Below are 19,584 nucleotides of genomic sequence, written 5' to 3' on the forward strand. Positions count from 1 at the left end.
TTATACTAGCTGCCATCCTTAATCGTAACTCTGGCATATCTCTTTGGGAAAACTGTAAAGGAACATTCCTAGCCAGACATTCCGCTGTCTTGCAGGCAAAGACACCGCAATCATACCCATTCTGCTGTCTGGGCGAACTATGATCGACGTAGTTTTCCCAATTTGTAATATCAACAGATCCTTTAGTTTCAGCAATGTAGTACTCTCTTAGTAGATCAAAGACTTTACCAGGACTTCCGGCCAGCGAGTCCCAATACTCGAATCTTTTTTTCTTTTTATTAATTGCAGCCATGCACCAATGGACGTCTAGATGAACAGGAACTAATACACAGTCAAAATCCGCAATTCTCATATGGGCCTTTCTGGCCCACCGACGGACGCCAGTATAACCCTTTTTTTGTAGTGTCGTGTAAAAAAATGTGTTAAATACGTGAACCTGAGGTAAGGAAGGATCAGAGCGAGAGCGATCCGAAAGCAAATTCATATAGAAATTGATAACCTCATCATTTAGCCAATGCTTATTTTTCAAGGTCCGAAGGTCTCGTATCATTATTGGAATATTATATTTAGTTATTATAGGCTCTGTGTAAGCCGAACGAGGAAGGTCGGCATCATTTAAAAGCCGTAAAGCCCGTTTCTTAGCATCCTCAGGGAATTCTAGTAGAGATACAAATTTGGGACGAACAGGAGGGGGAGTAATGTGAAGACCTTTCAGCTGCAAGAAATCAATTTCATTCCAGTCATGAAACGCTTCGGTCTGCTTTTCCTTAAGTTCACGAATCAATCGCAAAAGAGAATTTTCATTATCTAAGTCTGATGATAAAGGGGAGCGCGAAGGACGGGGATGCTGCTCTGTAGATACAAGACGTGGAGGAAAATGCCAAGGTGTTGAATTTTTATCGATAGTTCTTCTCATTGTAGCAGTAAAAGGTAAGTGAGAAGAGCTAGGTTGTAATTTTAAATCATGAATTTGTGAAGAAGGGGTGACAAATTTGGATTCATGAGATTTTGGAGTGTTTTCTTGTTTAGAAGTGGCAGGAAATAGGGATATGTAAGGAGTAGGGATTTGGGATGAGAAATTAGAAGAAATAGAGGATGGATCGTGAGAGCTGACCAAACCTTCAGTCTCGTTTCGTTGAAACGGGGAAAGGACGGAAGGAAATGAGGACTCAGCTGTTTCTTGTGATACGGCTAAATTTAAGCGATCACTTATTGATAAGCGTCTAACAGATCGATGAGGACGAGGGATATATTGTAGACGGGACGCACGAAAACTTTGAGGAGACAATCTCTTAAGTCCATCAGAGTTGGAGCTATGAAGGCTTGGATCGAAGAGACGCTGTAGGGCGATAGGATCAAGTTCCTCATCCCTACTCTGAAAACGGCTATGGTTCTTTGATTTGATTTGTTCATTTTTCCCTGAACTTGTTGCGAGGGAAGCAAGCGACTGGCCGTGCGTATTTTCTTGGACTTCGACAGGGTCTGAAGGATGATTATCCAAATTCTCAGATAAAGATGAACTAGTATTGCCAGCAGTACTGTCCAAATCCGTCATTGAAGAGCGCGTGAGGAAGATTTTCGCATATGTTACAGTACGGGAACAAATGCCCACAAACTTGTTGAAGAACGTCTTCTTTCGCTTTCTTTGTTCTTCTAAAGATGCAGCATCATCTGGATGCGACCGCTTTGTCGCATTACGTTTGTGTGTCATTCACAAAAGCAAATGGAGTAGGAAATAGGATTGCTGATACTGGGGGAGCAGAAGTGAAGAATAGACGCGAAAATCGCTTAGATACCTTTCGCTAATCCCAAAACGACAAAACTTTGACTAAAAATACCACCTGAAAGAGAATTCCCAATGTGTAGTGAATGTGAAGAGTTTGAAATGAACAAGCACTGATGTAGGTATCAATGCTACCTTGAAGGGAAATTTCCAAACTTGAAGGGCGCCGGTGAATTCAGCTAATTTGAAGAAAATTAAAGAAAAGGAAAAAGAGAATGAACAATTATCTATCTTTTCTGTGTTTTGAAGACTTTGGCGAAAGCGAAATCAATATCATGTTAAGTTCATATGATAGTGTCCTTCATCGTCTACCCTTGTAGCATTAGTGGTAGTTGTAGTAGTGTATGTAATTAAACAAACCAATTCTGAAGAACCCAAAGTCGTTTCAATATACTTCAATATTCATTTTTCTTCTTTATTTTCTTTTTCTCTTCAAAGCTTACCAATGAATTCGTCAAATATGAATTCCAGTGCTCAGCTTTCAGCTATAAACATGTTGGTGATCATCTTGTAAGGATAGAGAGACTGAAAAAATAAAAACAAGTAAGAAATATAGGAACAAAACGGTAGATTGAAAAGACTCCGACAGAACTCCTACAAACAGACGAATTTCCTCCTTTCTGTGAGTGTAAGCAATGAAAATCACTTGCGACTGAACGGTTGCAAAGAAGTGAAAGCTCCTGAAATTTCTTCTCAATTGAACTGCAAGAAACAATTTAATACTATCATTCACCTTGGCAAGCGCTAAAATTGTTGTACCCCAAGTTTATGATTGGCACAACAGGAATATACCGCTTGATGAATTGGGTTCCATAAAAAAAAGAAAAGCAAAATACGGAAGAGAAAAAATTCTTTTCAAATTCTTCTCTTCTCATCTCGTCTTCTTTCTACTCCCCACTTCTGTCGTAACCCAAGTAACCCAGGTAGTTGCTTGTCTACTGAAACCTGTACTTTCTGAAACTCAAGAAAATCATCCAAACCACAGTCTATGTGACTTTCCCTAGAGCATGACAGCTCCCTGTACATATATTAAAAACTTTTCTCCAATTGAAATTCGTCCGTTGCCGCATTTGGATTTTCAAGCTGGCTATAATGGAATCCCTGCATCAGCTCCTAGAATCGTAGGCCTTGTGCAAGTACGAAGCAAAGAGATTCATCAACCATTGTCTATTATACAAGTTGCTTTGGAGCTTTGGAAAATCGAATCTGTTGCCGTTCCTTCTTTAGGCGTGAGCAATCATTTGTCTGAACCAAAGCGGTTAGTACAACAAGTCTTGTTTCCTCCTCCTTCTAAAAAAAAACATACTACACCCCTTCGCCTTTCCGAAAATTCCGAAGCCAGTGACGACCTTTTGTCTCCTTCGTCTAATACTTCCTTTTTTAATGAACATTTTTACGAGTCTTATATACCCGATCAACCTGTCTCACATCGTTCCTCAAACCAGCCGCCCATACCCCCTCCACACACTCAAAATGTGTTCCGAAGTAGTTCACTGCCTTCTCGTGTTCTTAGCCAAACTTCAGACAATTCGTCATTGCCCGCCTCATCGCTCTTAACAGACTCACTTAGGTCACCTACAAAGTCCTCTTCAGCTTATAGAATATGGTCGATGGATTTACCGTTTGAAATGAAGTATTCTGAGGGAGAAGTGCTCACTCCGACATTCGACCTTGTTCGTTCCGGTATTTCTTGCTCAACAACATACGAGATGCGGGCTATTCTTACTCTTTCTGGTTTAGAAGATGTTTGTACTTGCGTTCCGATTGTCATTCATCGTTACGACACGCTCTCCTCTTGGGGTATGTATAATTCACCAATCTATATAAAAGAAGCAAGCATAGACAATAGAGTCATCGTGGAGGCATCCATTCCAAAACAATGTATTGGGCCTATGGATTTGCTTACGGTGTTCATATCCATTAAGCCTTCTAATGGATCCAAGATCCGAGTGCAGCAATTGTCACTGTCTTTGGTGGAATGTGTCACTGTTCGTCATCCGTCTTCTACCTCCTCGCCTATTGTTCGTACAAAGAAAATACTTAAAGCTGAACAAGATCTTGACGATGTGCGCTTGGGAAAGGATGGTCTTTCGCAAACGCTGTCAAAAGTGTTTCCTGATCCTGACTTGGATGATTCCTCTATACAAGGGTTCACTACTTCTTCTGATCTCTATAATGTCACTTACATGCTTTTACTAAAGGTGAGGCTTTATCGTGCTAGAAATGTCGAAATTTCTTATCCCATCACCGTTTCTCCTGTCGCTCGTTCCGCAAGTTCTTCTATCCTAGGTGATATTCAAACCAGGGTTTTAGATTCCCGGCAGTCCCTAACCGGCTCTGTACTAGATACTACTTGCAATATTGTCCGTGCCAATGATTCTACAAAAAATAACATGTATAGTTATTCAGAGGATCGTATGGTACTTTTGGATTAAAAATGATGATTTTTTGTTTTCTATGTTCATATTTATTTATGTTTCTGGGTTGTTAATGGTTTGATATTTCCTTGTCATCAATAGAAATTGCTATGTTTGTTACCGACACTCACATTTCTCTAACTAATCCTCATACATGTTTTTCCTGCATTTCCGTAATAACGTTTTTCTTTTACAAGTACTCATGAATATCATCAACCTTAAGGACGCATCTCATGTTTGTGGAGCTCTATTTCGAAATCGTCAACAAAATGAATTTCTCCGAATGAAATAGTTGTACAAGTTTCATAGTCAAAATAAAAAACCTATAGCAAATATCTTTAGTTACAACTACGAATCAGTTACCATGAAAGATTATGTTCTATTCTTGGGCTAATGAAGGATCTTAATGAAGTAGAAATAAATGTTGTAGAGCATATTGCTTTGTTTACTGTTTCTTTTGATTCTTTTCGAAAATTGATATCAAACTTTGCGTACTATTTTGAAGGTAATTCGATTTGATTCGTTTTAGTTGTTAGTTCAGAAGGAATAAGTAATAAATGTTTCTATTGTTCATGAACTTGAAGCAAGTATTTTTGATTAAAAAAATGGAGTTTCGCTTCACAGCAGCATACTCCCAATTTTGAACCACAGCAGTTACCAATTTGTTCACAGCAACTGAAATTTGCAAGGCTAATAGAAACGTTTAGGCTGAATTTATAATTTAACTAGTTAACAAACATTCTAGGAATGCAATAAAGAAAAGTGCAAAACAATAGAATACAGTCGCACATGGCGTTCAAATGGTTAACATCGCGAAATATCCAAAAAATTGCTAAAGTACATTACTCATTACCGAAAGTGCTTAAAATAAATAGGAATTACTGTCATATATTCCAATGGCGACGTAAATTCGATGAAAAGCATGGCCTTCGATGCTTTGCTTCCAACTTAGCATCCTTAGAGGCCGCTCAGCGAGAACTTGATCAAAAGATTAAGGACCTAGAAAAAACTTAGAACAAATAAGAAATAATCGAATTAACGACTCGGTATGCTTTTAGCGTAGGTTGCTTCTGCAGCTTATTTATGCTATGACTTTTTGTTTACAAGGATATTTATTAACAAATATAGCCCTCTATTGACTTATCAGAAAAGGACTTGGAGCAAGTTCTTTATTCTATTGAACAAGCAGACAAAACCAATGCCAAAGTTGCAACTCAGGACGAACAAAAAGCTTTGCCTGACGCTAGTTTCTATTTGGGACCTATTCTTTCAGAAAGGCTACAACTTGACCATAATGATACCGACACATATAGTTCCCTAACAGCTGTAGGTAATGATCGCAAATGGTTGAAGTTTAATGAGAAAAGTAAAGAAAAGTTTGACGCTTGGAAACAGAAAGTCGTTGCTTTACTAAATGACCCAAATTGCTTTCAAGGAGTCTCTAAATCGCAAGTAGAATACTTTGTCGCAGCATTACCTACTACGTTGAAGGTAAATAATATGCAGCGAATCCTTGAGAACCTTGGAAATACAAATTTAGGCATTTGGCACGAATTATGCTATCAGTTCATGGTTGCGTGTAATAGAAAGAAGTTACCTCTTATGTCTTTGGAAGTTTTGAAACGATATAACAACATTGGTTCTACCTTACATTCAGATTTGTGCTGTGCACAAGCAATTGCGTTAACCCAACTTGAACGCTACGACGAATTAATGGAGCTTGTCCAGCGTTATCAAAATGAAATGAAATTACCTGAGCATTCGTTTTTAAGCGTTTGCTTGGGCTCCTTTTGCAAAGCTCAAATGACTCAACAAGCAATGTCTCTATTTGACTATATGAAGTTCGTCTCAATTAACACAGCTCCAGATAATCGCGATTATGATTCCTTAATATATCTTTGTGCAATTCAAAAAAGACCAGAGAAAGCTCTCGAGCTGTACAACGATATGATTAAGCGACCTATAAATCCATTGAAGCCAACCGAGCTTACAATCAATAACTTAATTCATGCTTTATCGGCGGACAAAAAGTATCATCCTTTTGCTTTTGCTTACCTATCAGAGTTCTCAAAGTTCGGTTTAACCCCGAACGCACAAACATCTTTTGAGCTTTTAAGATTTGCTGCTCAAAGCGGTAACGTCAATGCTTTAAAAAACCTGTATTCTGAATACTGGGTTCAAAGTCCAGTTTTACCTAAGATTTGCAGTATTGAACGATTATTCAATTTTGCTTACAGAGCTTACGCAAATGCCAATGTACAGGAATCTTCTGTGATTCCAAGTTTCGATAGGATCCGGGAAATTGCGAAAAAAAATTTAGGAGAAGATGAAAGCTATAGGTTGCCATTTGGTTTACGGAATATAAGTACGAAATCGGATTTATTTTACGCTGCTGTGTATACACGCGAGTACACGAAGAAGTATCACCCCGAAGTCGTTACCAAAACAAGTTTATCTTACTTAAATGTATTTTCAACACAAAAGAATTTAGAACTTTTCAAACATGTCTATTCTACAGAATTTTGTCAACCTGATTTCATCGAAAAACTGGATACGGAAAAGCAATTTATCACAAAAAGGAACATATTAGTCTATTATTTCGCAATTTACGTTTCTATACAATGCAATGACTTTATTTTTGGATATGGTGCTTGGCAAGATTATTACCGGTATAAGGATACGGGTATTATACCTGCTGATTTAAAGGGATACGAACAAAAAATTACTACGCTTATGATTTCTCTGTTTTCTAAGCATGGGTTCTTAGAATTAGCAAGGAAGTTATTAGTAGCTAGTCTTAATCAAGGATGGGAATGGACACCTCATTCATTGGGACATCTAAGAAGGCTTGCTACTCTTAAAAAGGATCATGCAACAGTACAATTAATTGACGGTATTACCGGGAGACAAATTTTAACTTAGACAAGAAATTTATTAATATATTAACATATTAATATATATATATATATATATATATTTATTCTAACTTGGTAACGAATGTACTAGTGAGTAAGTTCTTTACAGCACCATTCAGCAAAAGTAGCTACGATTACCATAAACTCCTCAAAAGATTGTAAACAGCGTGTAGCTCAGTTAGGAGATGGTAACGATTAAGATGTATCTTGGTGTTCTAAATCCAAATCTATGTGAGAAGTGGTGAGCGCGTGCCAATCAGCATTTGCTTGCATTAAAGCAGCATCAGATATATCGACATTATTAGAATCATTCAGAGATTGGGAATCAAAGAACGTATTATGAGAATTAGAGGCTCCTGTAGTATCATTAAAAATATTAAGATTCTCATTATCTGCCGACAATGAAATTTCAGGTATTGTATCAGAACAAGTATTAGGGCTAAAATTATCGTCCAAACAGTTATAGTTTTCAATTTCAATAGAATGGGAACGAGGCTCAGGGGGAATAAATGGGTTAGCAGATAAACTTTCTATGGTAGAACCAGAAGATAAAGGACTATTATGGATATAGTCGAAGTGACCATCGATGGAAGGATGTGCGGTATGTATACGGGTAACTTTTGGTTTCGTCGTGCGCCTAGTTTTTAACGATTGTGTACGCTTTATAGAAGAATACTCAGGGCGACTTCGGGAACCATAAAGGGTACGTCTAGAGTGAACAGAAGGATATTGTGGAAATTTGTCAACATCCATAGGGGAATTATTATGTTGAAGAGCAGGAGAAGGTGATAAGATGTCATCTGTATTCGGTAATGGAGAAGTCCAAGATTGATCCGAAAACGTATTCATCCAGTCGTTAGGTAAAGCATCGACATTTGATCCTCTAGAAGAAGGAGAAAATGGTAGATCAAACGATTGTGCGGAGTTTGTATTTAAGGGCGGAAAAGAATTGTCTTTCGGTTTCTCTTTCCTGGGAACAGAATGATAGGAGGTGGAGGACTTCATAGCATAGGGTTGACTATCAAGATCCACAGGAGAGTCTATAAAGTCCTTGCGGGACGGTTCAGCTCGATATGTAGTCACAGAAGCGATGTAATCATCCTGATTTTGCCAAGAAGGAAGCGCCTCACCTGTCTGAAGATTCTGGGGACTATTATTACGTAAAGGGTCGTTTGTAATGAAGTCTTTATCCAAAAATGTACGCAACATATTATCACGCTTTTCTTCGGGCTCTTCTGACGAGTATACATGGCAGGCATTTTTGGTGTCATAAACCAAGACCACGACTTTGGCGTCACATAATACAGAAAGTTCATAAGCTTTTTTGAATAACCCTAATCTACGGCGATTGAAGGTAAGAGACTTATTTTTCGCATCAGCAATACGCTGGATTGAGCGACGAGGAGACGAAGGGGTGGGAGGTACTTTAGGCGTTGACATAATAATAAAATATTTAAATAATCAAAGAAAGAGAGACAAACGAGATAAGGTCAATGAGCAAATTGAGAAAAAAAAAACCCCCCAAAAATAAATTGTAAGGATACTGAAAACGAAGGTTTCAAATAAAAAAGAAGAATTGATAGAAACAAAAAGTAAACAGAACACGAAATCAAAGAGTGTGCAAATATCAAAAGGAAATCAAAAACAAGTAATTCCTTCTAAAAGGAAAACCAACCAAAAGAGTGACAAATGTAGAAGTGAGTATTATAAATTTAACAAATTAAAAGAAAGAAAAGCACAAAAACGCAAAATCGATAAGAAAAGAACCAAGTCTATATACTCAGAAAATGAAACACGGAAATAGAATGCTTAAGAGGAAAAAGGGTAAAAAAAGAAGATTATAAATCCATTAAACATACAGTACAATTTTATTATGGTCTTATTATTCTCGAGTTTCTCTCAAATTTCAAAGTTATTAGTAGCTTTTCGCAACAAGAACCGAGTTTTGGGAAACTTATCAAACAGCTTTCGATGAAGTTAATAGTTATTATACAATCAGCCCAGTTATAAAACGAACGCGATCGTTTCCAAAAAGAAAAAATTAGATCAAATATCAGTAGTTGGTAAGCATCGACTGACGTGTACCAAAAAATAGAATAAAGGTATTTCCTTACTACACACTATACACAAATCGGTACTGAAGTACATGCGCTGAAATAAAAAATAAGCAAAGTTGTTTGGTTTCACTAAACAATATAATGGTACTGTTAAAAATTGTTGAAGCTTCACTATCACCTATTATGAAATTGCCGAACAAAACTGTCAATATCGTTCAACGACTTTATTCACTGTTTACTACTGTTTTGGTTACTATAAGAAGTAGTTTAGTTAAAAAATAAAGTACACTCGAATGTGAGCAGAACTTGGCAAAGGGTACATAAAGTGTATAAGTTGTTTCTAATAATAATTTTAAAATTAGATCGTGGATTTATGCATATTCTTCTGTTTTGGAAAGCGCTTTGTATCTGTAAACACAATTGTCGTGTATAAAGAAAGCGAAATTTATTCTTATTAGGTAAGTCCGTAATTGAATGTTAACTGTGAAAGGTATATTGTTTATATGAAAGCGGACGTTTTATCGCTACATTTCCAATAATGTTTGAATGTATCAGAAAGAGATGCGATGAAAAAAAGTTAATTGGGCATTTTATGCTGAATCTTTCCTATAAAAATGCAACCCTGCAGCCTCTTAAATAATTCGGTTGATCTTTTGGTTTAAAAGTAGGTACTGTTTCTGCTCTCTGTTTATTTATTTACAGCGTTGCTTGTTTACATGACGCTGTTAACGGATTCCTTCCTCTAATTCGCTCGGATGCTTAAGCAGGTAACGACCCCTGGTTGTTCTAAGCCTGCATTATGCAGCTGCAAGTTCAAACAAAGAAACCTGCACTACCCTTCCTTCTAGGCTTAAGCTAGGTAAGGAAAAACCCAGACCCAGGAACCTGCAAACAACAAACTAGGAATTTGGTATCTGTTGGCAAGAAACATTGATTTGTTGATTTCTTGTTAGTCCGACCATTTAAAAAAGGACTTCAAGTCATCTATAGAATTGTTATTGCTCAACATCCGGTCCTTGCTTCTTTTTCGACTTTTTGTATTTTAGAAAGTGATTTTGGTCCGTGTATCGTCTATTTAGGGAATAGATAGCATTCGGTATATCTATCTTGTATTTATACAGATAGTTTTTATCTTTTCCTTAGGTGAGGTATCACGGTTTCTCTTTCTCCGGCATAGAGAAGAAAAATTTGACGGACCCGCGTTCATTCCCTTCGTATAGCTTATTCATTATTGTTACGGCTTGAAGTGATTTACGGATTTCTTTCTTTTCTGAGTTCGTTCTTTTCTATTTATCCCAGACACTATCTTTTTTCTATTTTTCTTTCCTTTGTACACTTCGAGTACGGCATATGCTGAAAACCTTCCTTTTTTAAGAAGAACTGCTCAACACTTGCAAAGGTTTTTATTGCATAAAAGCATCTATCTTTTTATTTTGCATCTAAATCAGCATCGAAAGTTAAAGATAAATCTTGCATTTCGGCATCGTCTACGATACTTTTGTAATTTATTTATCATATTCTAGCTTATCCACTTTTTTTCTTTTTTTCAATCGTATAATTGTTCTTGGCCATTTGAGGACGTTTCCTGATCTTTTTGGCTTCTGACATTTCGTGCGGTGTATGTTCAGAGCTAATTTCTAGGTGAACAAGTACGCCCATACTTACGTTTCTCTACAGTTTTCTCTCTTTTTTATTCGATTAACGGTCTTTCGTTATCATTCCTTTCCTTCTTTTGTGCATCTTTTATCATTTTTCATTTTATAAACTTTTGCTTTTTCTGGTATATCCATTTTACTTGATTTTCATAAAATGGATCAGTATTGGCGAGAGCAAGAAGGCCGCGGCCTTTTTGAAGACGATGCTACGAGTTACACGTCTGAAAATGATTCCATGAACTCATTGCAACGCTTGATTTATGATGATCCATCTGTTCATGATGACCTTCAGTCTGATTATGATAGTAGCTCCTTTAATGTCGACGCTAGTCCTGTCGCTTACCCTTCATGGAACCAAGCTGCTGAAGAACCCCCGGTAACTATGGAGGGTGTTCAGGAAATACTACTTGACCTTACAAATAAACTTGGATTTCAAAAGGATAATATGCGTAACATATTTGATTATATCATGGTTCTACTCGATTCTCGTGCCTCTCGTATGTCTCCTTCCCAAGCACTCCTTACTCTTCACGCAGATGTTATTGGTGGTACTTACGCCAATTTTGCAAAGTGGTATTTTGCTTCACATTTTAATGATGGCCATGCCATTGGGTTCCATGATATGTCATCACCGATCGTAGAAAAAATGACATTAAAAGAGGCAGAACAAGCCTGGAGAGATCAAATGGCTAGCTTTTCTCCTCATCGAATGATGGTCCAACTGTGCCTTTACTTTTTGTGCTGGGGTGAGGCTAATAACGTTCGTTTTATGCCTGAATGTCTTTGCTTCATCTTTAAATGCGCCTACGACTATTATATTTCATCTGAAGCTCGAGACTTGGATTCGGCTTTACCGAAAGAATTTTTTTTGGATTCTGTAATCTCTCCTATATATCGGTTCTTCCATGCTCAGCTCTTTGAAATCCTGGATGGTAAATATGTTCGCCGCGAACGAGATCACGCTAACAATATTGGTTACGATGACATTAACCAATTCTTTTGGTCTTATAAAGGCCTTGAAGAAATAAAATGTACTGATAAAACTCCTTTGTTAGATCTACCTCCTTTTATGCGTTACCGCCATTTAGGTAATGTTGAATGGAAATCTTGTTTTTACAAGACATACTACGAATATCGATCATGGTTTCATAATATCACCAACTTTTCTCGAATCTGGGTTATGCACATTTCTGCGTATTGGTATTATTCTGCTTATAATTCCGCCAACTTGTACACTTCACATTTTCATATACGAATGAATAATAAGCCTCCGGCAGCTTGTCGCTGGACTGCATGTGGCTTAGCAGGTGCAATTGCTACTTTTATTACTCTTCTCGCCGTTAGCTTTGAGTATCTTCATGTCCCAAGACGCTATCATTGTGCTAGACCTTTATGGCCTAGTTTTCTGATGCTTCTAACTGCTCTGTTACTCAATATAGCACCTACTATTTTTATTTTTGCTTCAACGGACCATCAACAGACTTATGTTTCTCGTTTAGTGGTTGGTATCGTACATTTCTTTTTTTCATTGGTATGTGTGGTTTACTTTGCTGTCACGCCATTAAGAAATCTTGTAGGATTTACCACAAAAAGCTCTGGTCACGATTTAGCTAATCGATATTTTACTTCTAATTTTACCTCAACCTCTAAGGGTGGTGCTTTCATTTCATGGTGCTTATGGATTACGGTTCTTGTTGCTAAGTATCTTGAGTCTTACTTTTTTCTTGCACTCAACCTTTCGGATTCCATTCGCTTCTTAGGTGCTATGCGTCCTTACGATTGCGGTGATTATATTTTAGGTTCTGGCCTATGCAAGGCTCAACCAAAAATTCTTCTTAGTTTGCTGTATCTTACTGATCTGTCATTGTTCTTTCTGGATACTTACCTATGGTATATTTTAATTAGTACCATTTACTCCTTAGGTTACGCTTTCTACTTGGGAATTAGTGTGTGGACTCCTTGGCGTGAGCTTTTTTACCGTGTTCCTAGAAGAATTTATACCAAGCTTCTCTATACTAATGATATGGAAATTGCCTTTAAACCCAAGGTATTGATTTCTCAGGTTTGGAATGCTATAATCATCTCCATGTATAGAGAACACCTTATTTCTAGGGACCAAATTCAGGAGTTGCTGTATCATCAAGTCCCTTCTGAGAAGGCTGGATATCATACGCTTCGTGCGCCAAATTTCTTTTACTCCCAGCAAGTGAAGCACTATAGACAGGATCTTTTTCCTGCTAATTCTGAGGCTGCTAGGAGAATTTCATTTTTTGCTCAATCACTGGCTGAGTCAATTCCAAAGCATTGTTCTGTGGATGCTATGCCTACGTTTACAGTCTTAGTACCTCATTATTCAGAAAAAATTTTGCTGTCTTTACGTGAAATAATTCGTGAAGAAGACCAGCTTTCTCGTGTAACTCTTTTGGAGTACTTAAAGCAATTATATCCAATTGAATGGAAAAACTTTGTTGATGACACGAAGCTGCTAGCCGATGAAAATGATTCAGTGGACTCAACCATAGATGGTGAAAAGAATGACCTGCAGGCTAAGGCTTATGATCTTCCATTTTACTGCATTGGTTTTAAATCTGCTACACCGGAGTACACTTTGCGAACAAGAATTTGGGCATCTTTGCGTACTCAAACGCTTTATCGTACAATCAATGGATTTAGTAACTACAGTAGAGCAATTAAGCTCTTATACCGTACTGAATGCCCTGAACTCGTTGAATGGACAAACGGTGATCCAGCTCGATTAGACGAAGAATTGGACGTGATGGCTAACAGAAAATTCCGTTTTTGTGTTTCCATGCAACGTTATGCTAAGTTCACTAAAGAAGAAGCTGAAAATGCAGAATTTCTTCTCAGAGCGTACCCTGATCTTCAAATTGCTTACATGGATGAAGATCCACCTACTCGTCCAGCTGAAGAAAGAGGAATTTACTCTGTACTGATTGACGGCCACTGTCCTATAATGGAGAATGGTAAGCGACGCCCTAAATATCGTATACGTCTATCTGGTAATCCAATTCTCGGTGATGGTAAATCTGATAACCAAAATATGTCAATTCCTTACATTCGCGGTGAATATGTTCAAATGGTTGATGCAAACCAGGATAATTATTTGGAAGAATGTCTTAAAATTAGAAATATTCTCGCGGAATTTGAGCAATTTACCCCTCCTATGCATAATCCTTATTCTGTGAATGCAAAGTCCACGTCTAATCATCCAGTTGCTATTCTTGGTGCTCGAGAATATATTTTTTCCGAAAATACTGGTATGCTCGGTGATGTCGCCGCAGCCAAAGAACAGACTTTTGGTACTATGTTTGCTCGTATTTTATCTGTAATTGGTGGCAAGTTGCATTATGGCCATCCTGATTTTATCAATGTTTTGTTTATGACGACCCGTGGTGGTGTATCTAAAGCTCAAAAAGGTTTGCATGTCAACGAAGATATTTATGCTGGTATGACCGCTTTACAGAGGGGTGGTAGAATCAAGCACTGTGATTATTATCAGTGTGGTAAAGGTCGTGACCTTGGTTTTGGCTCGATTCTCAACTTTACTACGAAAATTGGTACTGGTATGGCTGAACAAATGCTTTCCCGTGAATATTTTCATCTAGGTACTCAATTACCTTTCGACAGATTTTTATCGTTCTTCTATGCCCATGCTGGTTTCCATGTTAATAACATGGTCATTATGTTTTCGTTGCAATTGCTTATGCTGGTCATTATTAACCTCGGTGCGATGTTTAGTGTGGTACCTGTTTGTAAATATCGCCAATTTAATCCGGTTACTGCTCCTCTTAGTCCTCAGGGTTGTTACCAACTTCAACCAGTTTTAGAATGGCTTAAACGTTGTATTTTGTCAATTTTCATTGTCTTTGGTATTGCGTTCGTCCCCTTAGCTGTTTGCGAGTTGAATGAACGTGGTGCCATCAGAATGGTAATCCGTGTATCTAAACAAATTTTCTCTTTATCACCCATCTTTGAAATCTTTACTTGTCAGATTTATGCTCAAAGTCTGATTGCTAACTTGTCATTTGGTGGTGCTCGGTACATTGGTACCAGTAGAGGATTTGCTACTGTTCGTGTACCATTCGCCTTGTTATATTCTCGTTTTAGTGGACCTTCACTGTACTTTGGTTCTAGACTTATGTTTATGCTACTTTACGGATCTATCACAGCTTGGTTGCCTCATTATATCTATTTCTGGATTACTTTGGTTGCTCTTTGTGTTAGTCCATTCTTGTATAACCCTCATCAATTTGCCTGGACTGATTTCTTTGTTGATTATAGAGAATTTATTAGATGGATTTTCCGTGAGAATTCTCGCAACCATTCCAATTCTTGGATTGGAAATTGCCAGCTTACACGAACTCGCGTTACTGGATATAAGCGTAAAATATATGGAAAGAAAGCCGACAAAATTTCTATGGACTCTCCTCGTGCTCGCATTACGACAATGTTTTATGGTGAAATTCTAGGTCCTTTAGGTACCGTGTTTTTCACTTGCATTCCATTTTTGTTTGCCAATTCTCAGCCGGGCAATGATAATGAATCTGAAAGGACTAATGCTTTCATTCGGTTGATTATTATGTCTTGTGTTCCTCTTGTCCTTAGTGCTGGTATCGCTCTTCTCTTCTTCTGTCTTGGTATTATCTTACGCCCAGTGGTTGGTGGTAAAGCGAGAAAGGTTGGAATTTACATGGCTGGAGCTGCGCATATCCTGTTTGTATTTATAGATATTGTTGTTTTTGAGGTTCTTGGTTACTTAGAAGGATGGACTTTTAGTACGACATTGCTTGGGTTCATTGCTATTACCTCCATTCATCGCTTTGCCCACAAAATCCTAATAATTTGCTTCTTATCTAGAGAATTCCGTCATGATGGTGCTAATTTAGCGTGGTGGTCAGGTTTATGGAATGGACAAGGTTTCGGATACATGGTGCTGACTCAGCCTTGGAGAGAATTCATATGTAAGACTACTGAAATTAACATGTTTGCTGGAGACTTTCTTCTCAGCCATCTGTTACTCTTTCTTCAGTGTCCCATCATTTTAATTCCATATATTGATAAACTCCATTCAATCATTTTGTTCTGGCTTCGTCCCAGCAGGCAAATTCGTCCTCCTGTTTACACCATCAGACAAAGCAAGTTACGCCGACAGATCGTGCTCCGCTATGCCACTCTGTACTTTACTTTATTTGCTATATTTTTCCTTCTCCTAATTTTACCTTTCGTGTTTGGCAAGTCTGACGCAGGAAATTCGTTTGATAAGTTTAATATGATTCAGCCAGCCATTCATAAGCACCGATCTCTTACCAAGAATTCTTCAGTTTAAACATTTTCTCTTTTATTTTCTTCTCTTCCTCATTGGGATGTTGTATCTGGATACAATGGTTATAAAAAGATCTGTACAGATTTATTCTATTAATTTTACAATTTAATAATATAAAGTTAGTTCATATTATGAATGAGCAAGAGGTGTTGGGGATGTTAATTAACTGCCGTAAATAAGAAAAAAGCCATTAATAATAAATCATTAACCAAATTATATTTCAGCATGAATCATCACATTCTTTTTATTTTTTAATGATAGATCATCAAATTTCTGCATCACATTAAGGAAACCAGGAGAGTCTGATTTCTGGGAATCGATTGACATAGCGAGTCGATATTCAGAAGCGACTTTGTGCATTATTTCTTTGTGTGACAATGTAGGATATTGTCGTTTTATATTTCCCATATTCTCCTTCATAAAAAGCTGGAAGGGATTAAGAAGCCTAGCTACGGGAGCAATTTGAAGAAGTCCAGTTCTACAAATTGCACAAACATGCCTCTTCGGATCAATAGACTTAGAATGCCTTTGGTACAGTTTGTTACAAGCCTCATTCATGCAAAGCCATTTGTATTTATAATCAATATCATAATTGTGCTTTGAGGTTACTTCAATTGATGGGAACTTGTTCATCAAACGTTTTGCCCTAAGACATCATCTGGTTAGTTTGCGATCATATATTTACACGAAACAACTTACCAAGCCTTAAAACATGCTCCATGAGGAGATTGCATTTCTTTGTCAATTAACCAGCAAGCTAAATGGCACGACTCATGTGCTAAGGTATTATAAAGCTTATATTCACAGTCAACGACTTTTTCTGAAAGCTCAATGTACGCTTGAACACGTTGACCAAGGAAGGTCCTTGACCGTGGTTGTTTAAGAGTAGCTCTTCCTGCCGTAGTATTGAAGGACTTGGACCACGATACTTTAACTTCATTATCAAGGGCCGACTCAGAAATTTTATCATGAAAGACTTCCTTGTCTAAAGCATGAAGGAATTGCCTTGCTAAGAGATCCCTATTTCGTTTGAACAGTCTTTTTGAAGAGCTCGTCACTTTATCAGTTATATTGCTCTTATTAACACGGTCTACAATGGATTCGTATTCAGTTGAAAAGAAGTCTCTTTTTACTGGAGAGTTAGGATATGAAGGATTCGCTGAATACATTGATAACGTTGCAAGAGGGGAATCGTCTTCGAATTCCGAACCGGAATTTTCATCAACGTGGTTTCGCGACGGGTATGTGTCATCACAGGAAACTACTGAACAGCTATCGGAATTACTGTCTACTTCAGACCCAGTATGAATTATTGTTTTATCTGCTTCCAAAGATTCGGGGATTTCTGAAGGTTTTGCCAAAGTTGGGATACTTTACAAACTATGTTAGCGAATGCCGCGAATTAATTAAGGAACAACTTACTACCTCAAAAACTCTTGTGCTTCATGAGCTTCGTCGACTCTATACTCGTACCCAAAACTCATTTCACTGAATACTTGGATAATGGTAATGAAGAGACGTAAACAAAAGCACATTTGTAAACAAAGAATGTTACCCAATATCAAGTAACCTTCATATTTGTGACTGTCTTTTTGGGTTGCGCGAGAAAGGTGTTATGCGGTAGTCGCACTCATCCAGCCACTACCAACAACATGGGTAAAGTTCACGGATCTCTCGCTCGTGCAGGAAAGGTAAGAATTGCGTGAGAATTGTTACATGTAGAGAGACTAACACCGTTGTTAGGTAAAATCTCAATGCCCCAAGGTTGAGAAGCAAGAAAAGCCTAAGCAACCTAAAGGCCGTGCTCACAAGCGTCTTGTATATGTTCGCCGCTTCGTTAACGTTACCAACATGGCCGGCGGCAAGAGAAGAGTAAGTTGAAAAATGGATCTACCGTCAAGTGAAATAAGCGTTAGCTTAATGCCGTAACGGTAATTTGTTTATGACTAGCGCCTTGATGGGATTCAGTTGTACAAAACGGAAGACTAGTTTATTAACATCTATAGATGAACCCTTCTTCTTAAGCAGATAACTAAAGCTTAGGGCTTTATAATTAAGACTCCTTTGCATATTTTACGAAATGAGTTGAATAAGAGAATCTGCTCGCCATTTTTTAAACTTTCTTTGCGTAGTTCATTTTGTTTGTCTTGTACAATGTAACCAGTAGATAGGAGATGCTGCCTCATTGTACCAGGAAGTAGACCTATTTAAAAGGTTAGTAAGCCATTGCAATTTTTGCATATTAAGTCCAAAATATTCGCTCAAGGAGCAATATGTTCGACGTACCGTGTTTGAGGTTTGGAGTAACCCATTGGTTGTGTCGTTCAAACGCAACGTTGAAGATGGTGCCCTCGGTTACAAACCCGCTTGAATTGTGTAACAAGACATCCTGGTGTTTGGCGTATTCGATGCCTGTTCTTTGTACCGCATAACTGTAGATATCTCTCGAGGTAGTTTTATTAATGCATGTAACATTGTTCTGAGTATCACTTGGCTGGGTATCCAAGAAAACAGTATACAAAGGCTGTTCGTTCGATACAGCGACAGGAACAGCCTTAACATGAATTTTACCGTCTTTCGAGAGCTCCCATCGTAACTATTGAGCAATTAGCAAGTCTGTGGTTCACGTAATCTAAGAACCATCGCGGCATACCCTGGCTTGGTCAAGTGTTTCAGTAGCATGTAAGAGTTTTTCTTTCACTGCTTCTTCCCCAGGCCAATAATAACCCAAAGTGGAAGCAGAATGTTTCATGCGACCAAGATGCTCAGAGAGTAGAAAGATTTCTCCGTTTGCATAAAGAGTAGTCTCAAACAAGTTCATGATTTTGTCTGTAGAGGTAAGTGACAGAGACAAGCGATATACAATAATCAATCGTTGGAAGCTTTTTGGTTAAAGGATTTAGAAAAACGAAATAAACGGTTCTTTAACTGTAAGCAGGACTAGATAACTATTGGAACACCTTTTGTAACGGCTTTAATCTATTAAAATTAGTGTTGATTCCAGTGAAAGAAAATATGTAATAACTGGATGTCTGCCACTTTTTAGCCGTTGATATTGTTTCAAAACTGTTTTTCAATCGTGGAACAGTAACCGAAGTTTTAATCCTGTCTAATAGAGAATAAGCTAAGAAATGTCGGTAAATGGATTTTAAGTCCAAAAATGAATGCTAAAATGGATGAATTATTTTGAAGTTAAGAACACCGTAAATGAATCAAGAGACTTAATTTGAATCGTTTTCAAAGTCCGTACAAACATATACATACTAGTATAACGTATGTTTCGCTGTGAGAATATTTTTAGAATAGAAACTTTTGTAAAATGTTAGGAAATATAAATAAAAATATATCAAGTGAAGGTTCAAGTAGCAAGCATAAAAAACAAGGTTGTTTCGTTGAAAGGTAATTTCAGGCTG

At 37.6% G+C, this 19,584-nt stretch overlaps 8 protein-coding genes across 8 annotated transcripts; 4 read left to right on the plus strand and 4 right to left on the minus strand.

The window, feature by feature from the left end:
* Positions 1–5: 5 nt before the first annotated feature.
* SPOG_02191 (SUMO deconjugating enzyme Ulp1) lies at positions 6–1,711 on the minus strand (the record flags this gene model as incomplete). The annotated part of the gene is made up of 2 exons (XM_013167296.1): positions 6–9; positions 117–1,711. The coding sequence occupies 2 exons, from the start codon at positions 1,709–1,711 to the stop codon at positions 6–8; spliced, it is 1,599 nt and encodes a 532-aa protein (XP_013022750.1).
* Positions 1,712–2,235: 524 nt separating this feature from the next.
* On the plus strand, positions 2,236–4,615 carry SPOG_02192 (arrestin family protein). Its single transcript, XM_013167297.1, has one exon. The coding sequence runs from the start codon at positions 2,791–2,793 to the stop codon at positions 4,216–4,218; it is 1,428 nt and encodes a 475-aa protein (XP_013022751.1). The 5' UTR covers positions 2,236–2,790; the 3' UTR covers positions 4,219–4,615.
* Positions 4,616–4,833: 218 nt separating this feature from the next.
* SPOG_02193 (group I intron splicing factor) lies at positions 4,834–7,150 on the plus strand. The gene is made up of 2 exons (XM_013167298.1): positions 4,834–5,246; positions 5,329–7,150. The coding sequence occupies exon 2, from the start codon at positions 5,701–5,703 to the stop codon at positions 7,120–7,122; it is 1,422 nt and encodes a 473-aa protein (XP_013022752.1). The 5' UTR covers positions 4,834–5,246; positions 5,329–5,700; the 3' UTR covers positions 7,123–7,150.
* Positions 7,151–7,186: 36 nt separating this feature from the next.
* SPOG_02194 (MADS-box transcription factor Mbx1) lies at positions 7,187–9,172 on the minus strand. Its single transcript, XM_013167299.1, has one exon. The coding sequence runs from the start codon at positions 8,553–8,555 to the stop codon at positions 7,311–7,313; it is 1,245 nt and encodes a 414-aa protein (XP_013022753.1). The 5' UTR covers positions 8,556–9,172; the 3' UTR covers positions 7,187–7,310.
* Positions 9,173–10,071: 899 nt separating this feature from the next.
* SPOG_02195 (1,3-beta-glucan synthase catalytic subunit Bgs1) lies at positions 10,072–16,342 on the plus strand. Its single transcript, XM_013167300.1, has one exon. It carries the CDS (start codon positions 10,982–10,984, stop codon positions 16,172–16,174), a length of 5,193 nt encoding a protein of 1,730 aa, XP_013022754.1. The 5' UTR covers positions 10,072–10,981; the 3' UTR covers positions 16,175–16,342.
* Positions 16,343–16,384: 42 nt separating this feature from the next.
* On the minus strand, positions 16,385–17,655 carry SPOG_02196 (HMG box protein; the record flags this gene model as incomplete). Its single annotated transcript, XM_013167301.1, has 3 exons — positions 16,385–16,817; positions 16,871–17,542; positions 17,594–17,655. The coding sequence occupies 3 exons, from the start codon at positions 17,653–17,655 to the stop codon at positions 16,385–16,387; spliced, it is 1,167 nt and encodes a 388-aa protein (XP_013022755.1).
* Positions 17,656–17,806: 151 nt separating this feature from the next.
* On the plus strand, positions 17,807–18,280 carry SPOG_02197 (40S ribosomal protein S30). Its single transcript, XM_013167302.1, has 3 exons — positions 17,807–17,862; positions 17,915–18,043; positions 18,178–18,280. The coding sequence occupies exons 1-3, from the start codon at positions 17,824–17,826 to the stop codon at positions 18,193–18,195; spliced, it is 186 nt and encodes a 61-aa protein (XP_013022756.1). The 5' UTR covers positions 17,807–17,823; the 3' UTR covers positions 18,196–18,280.
* On the minus strand, positions 18,183–19,580 carry SPOG_02198 (4-amino-4-deoxychorismate lyase). The gene is made up of 3 exons (XM_013167303.1): positions 18,825–19,580; positions 18,458–18,767; positions 18,183–18,374 (listed from the first exon to the last, which is right to left on the minus strand). Exons 1-3 carry the CDS (start codon positions 18,990–18,992, stop codon positions 18,211–18,213), a joined length of 642 nt encoding a protein of 213 aa, XP_013022757.1. The 5' UTR covers positions 18,993–19,580; the 3' UTR covers positions 18,183–18,210.
* Positions 19,581–19,584: the final 4 nt, after the last annotated feature.

The sequence above is a fragment of the Schizosaccharomyces cryophilus genome (genome assembly GCF_000004155.1).
Source record: "Schizosaccharomyces cryophilus OY26 unplaced genomic scaffold supercont4.2, whole genome shotgun sequence".
Lineage (NCBI taxonomy): Eukaryota > Fungi > Ascomycota > Schizosaccharomycetes > Schizosaccharomycetales > Schizosaccharomycetaceae > Schizosaccharomyces > Schizosaccharomyces cryophilus.

What these genes read in the sequence shown, in the direction of transcription:
- SPOG_02192 (XM_013167297.1), top strand. Translation starts at nt 2,791, where the DNA reads ATGACAGCTCCCTGTACATATATTAAAAACTTTTCTCCAATTGAAATT.
- SPOG_02193 (XM_013167298.1), top strand. Translation starts at nt 5,701, where the DNA reads ATGCAGCGAATCCTTGAGAACCTTGGAAATACAAATTTAGGCATTTGG.
- SPOG_02194 (XM_013167299.1), bottom strand. Translation starts at nt 8,555, where the DNA reads ATGTCAACGCCTAAAGTACCTCCCACCCCTTCGTCTCCTCGTCGCTCA.
- SPOG_02195 (XM_013167300.1), top strand. Translation starts at nt 10,982, where the DNA reads ATGGATCAGTATTGGCGAGAGCAAGAAGGCCGCGGCCTTTTTGAAGAC.
- SPOG_02197 (XM_013167302.1), top strand. Translation starts at nt 17,824, where the DNA reads ATGGGTAAAGTTCACGGATCTCTCGCTCGTGCAGGAAAG. An exon ending in CTCTCGCTCGTGCAGGAAAG is followed by an intron (nt 17,863 to 17,914) that starts GTAAGAATTGCG and finishes CACCGTTGTTAG; the next exon opens with GTAAAATCTCAATGCCCCAA.
- SPOG_02198 (XM_013167303.1), bottom strand. Translation starts at nt 18,992, where the DNA reads ATGAACTTGTTTGAGACTACTCTTTATGCAAACGGAGAAATCTTTCTA. An exon ending in AAACACTTGACCAAGCCAGG is followed by an intron (nt 18,768 to 18,824) that starts GTATGCCGCGAT and finishes ATTGCTCAATAG; the next exon opens with TTACGATGGGAGCTCTCGAA. An exon ending in TACTCCAAACCTCAAACACG is followed by an intron (nt 18,375 to 18,457) that starts GTACGTCGAACA and finishes CCTTTTAAATAG; the next exon opens with GTCTACTTCCTGGTACAATG.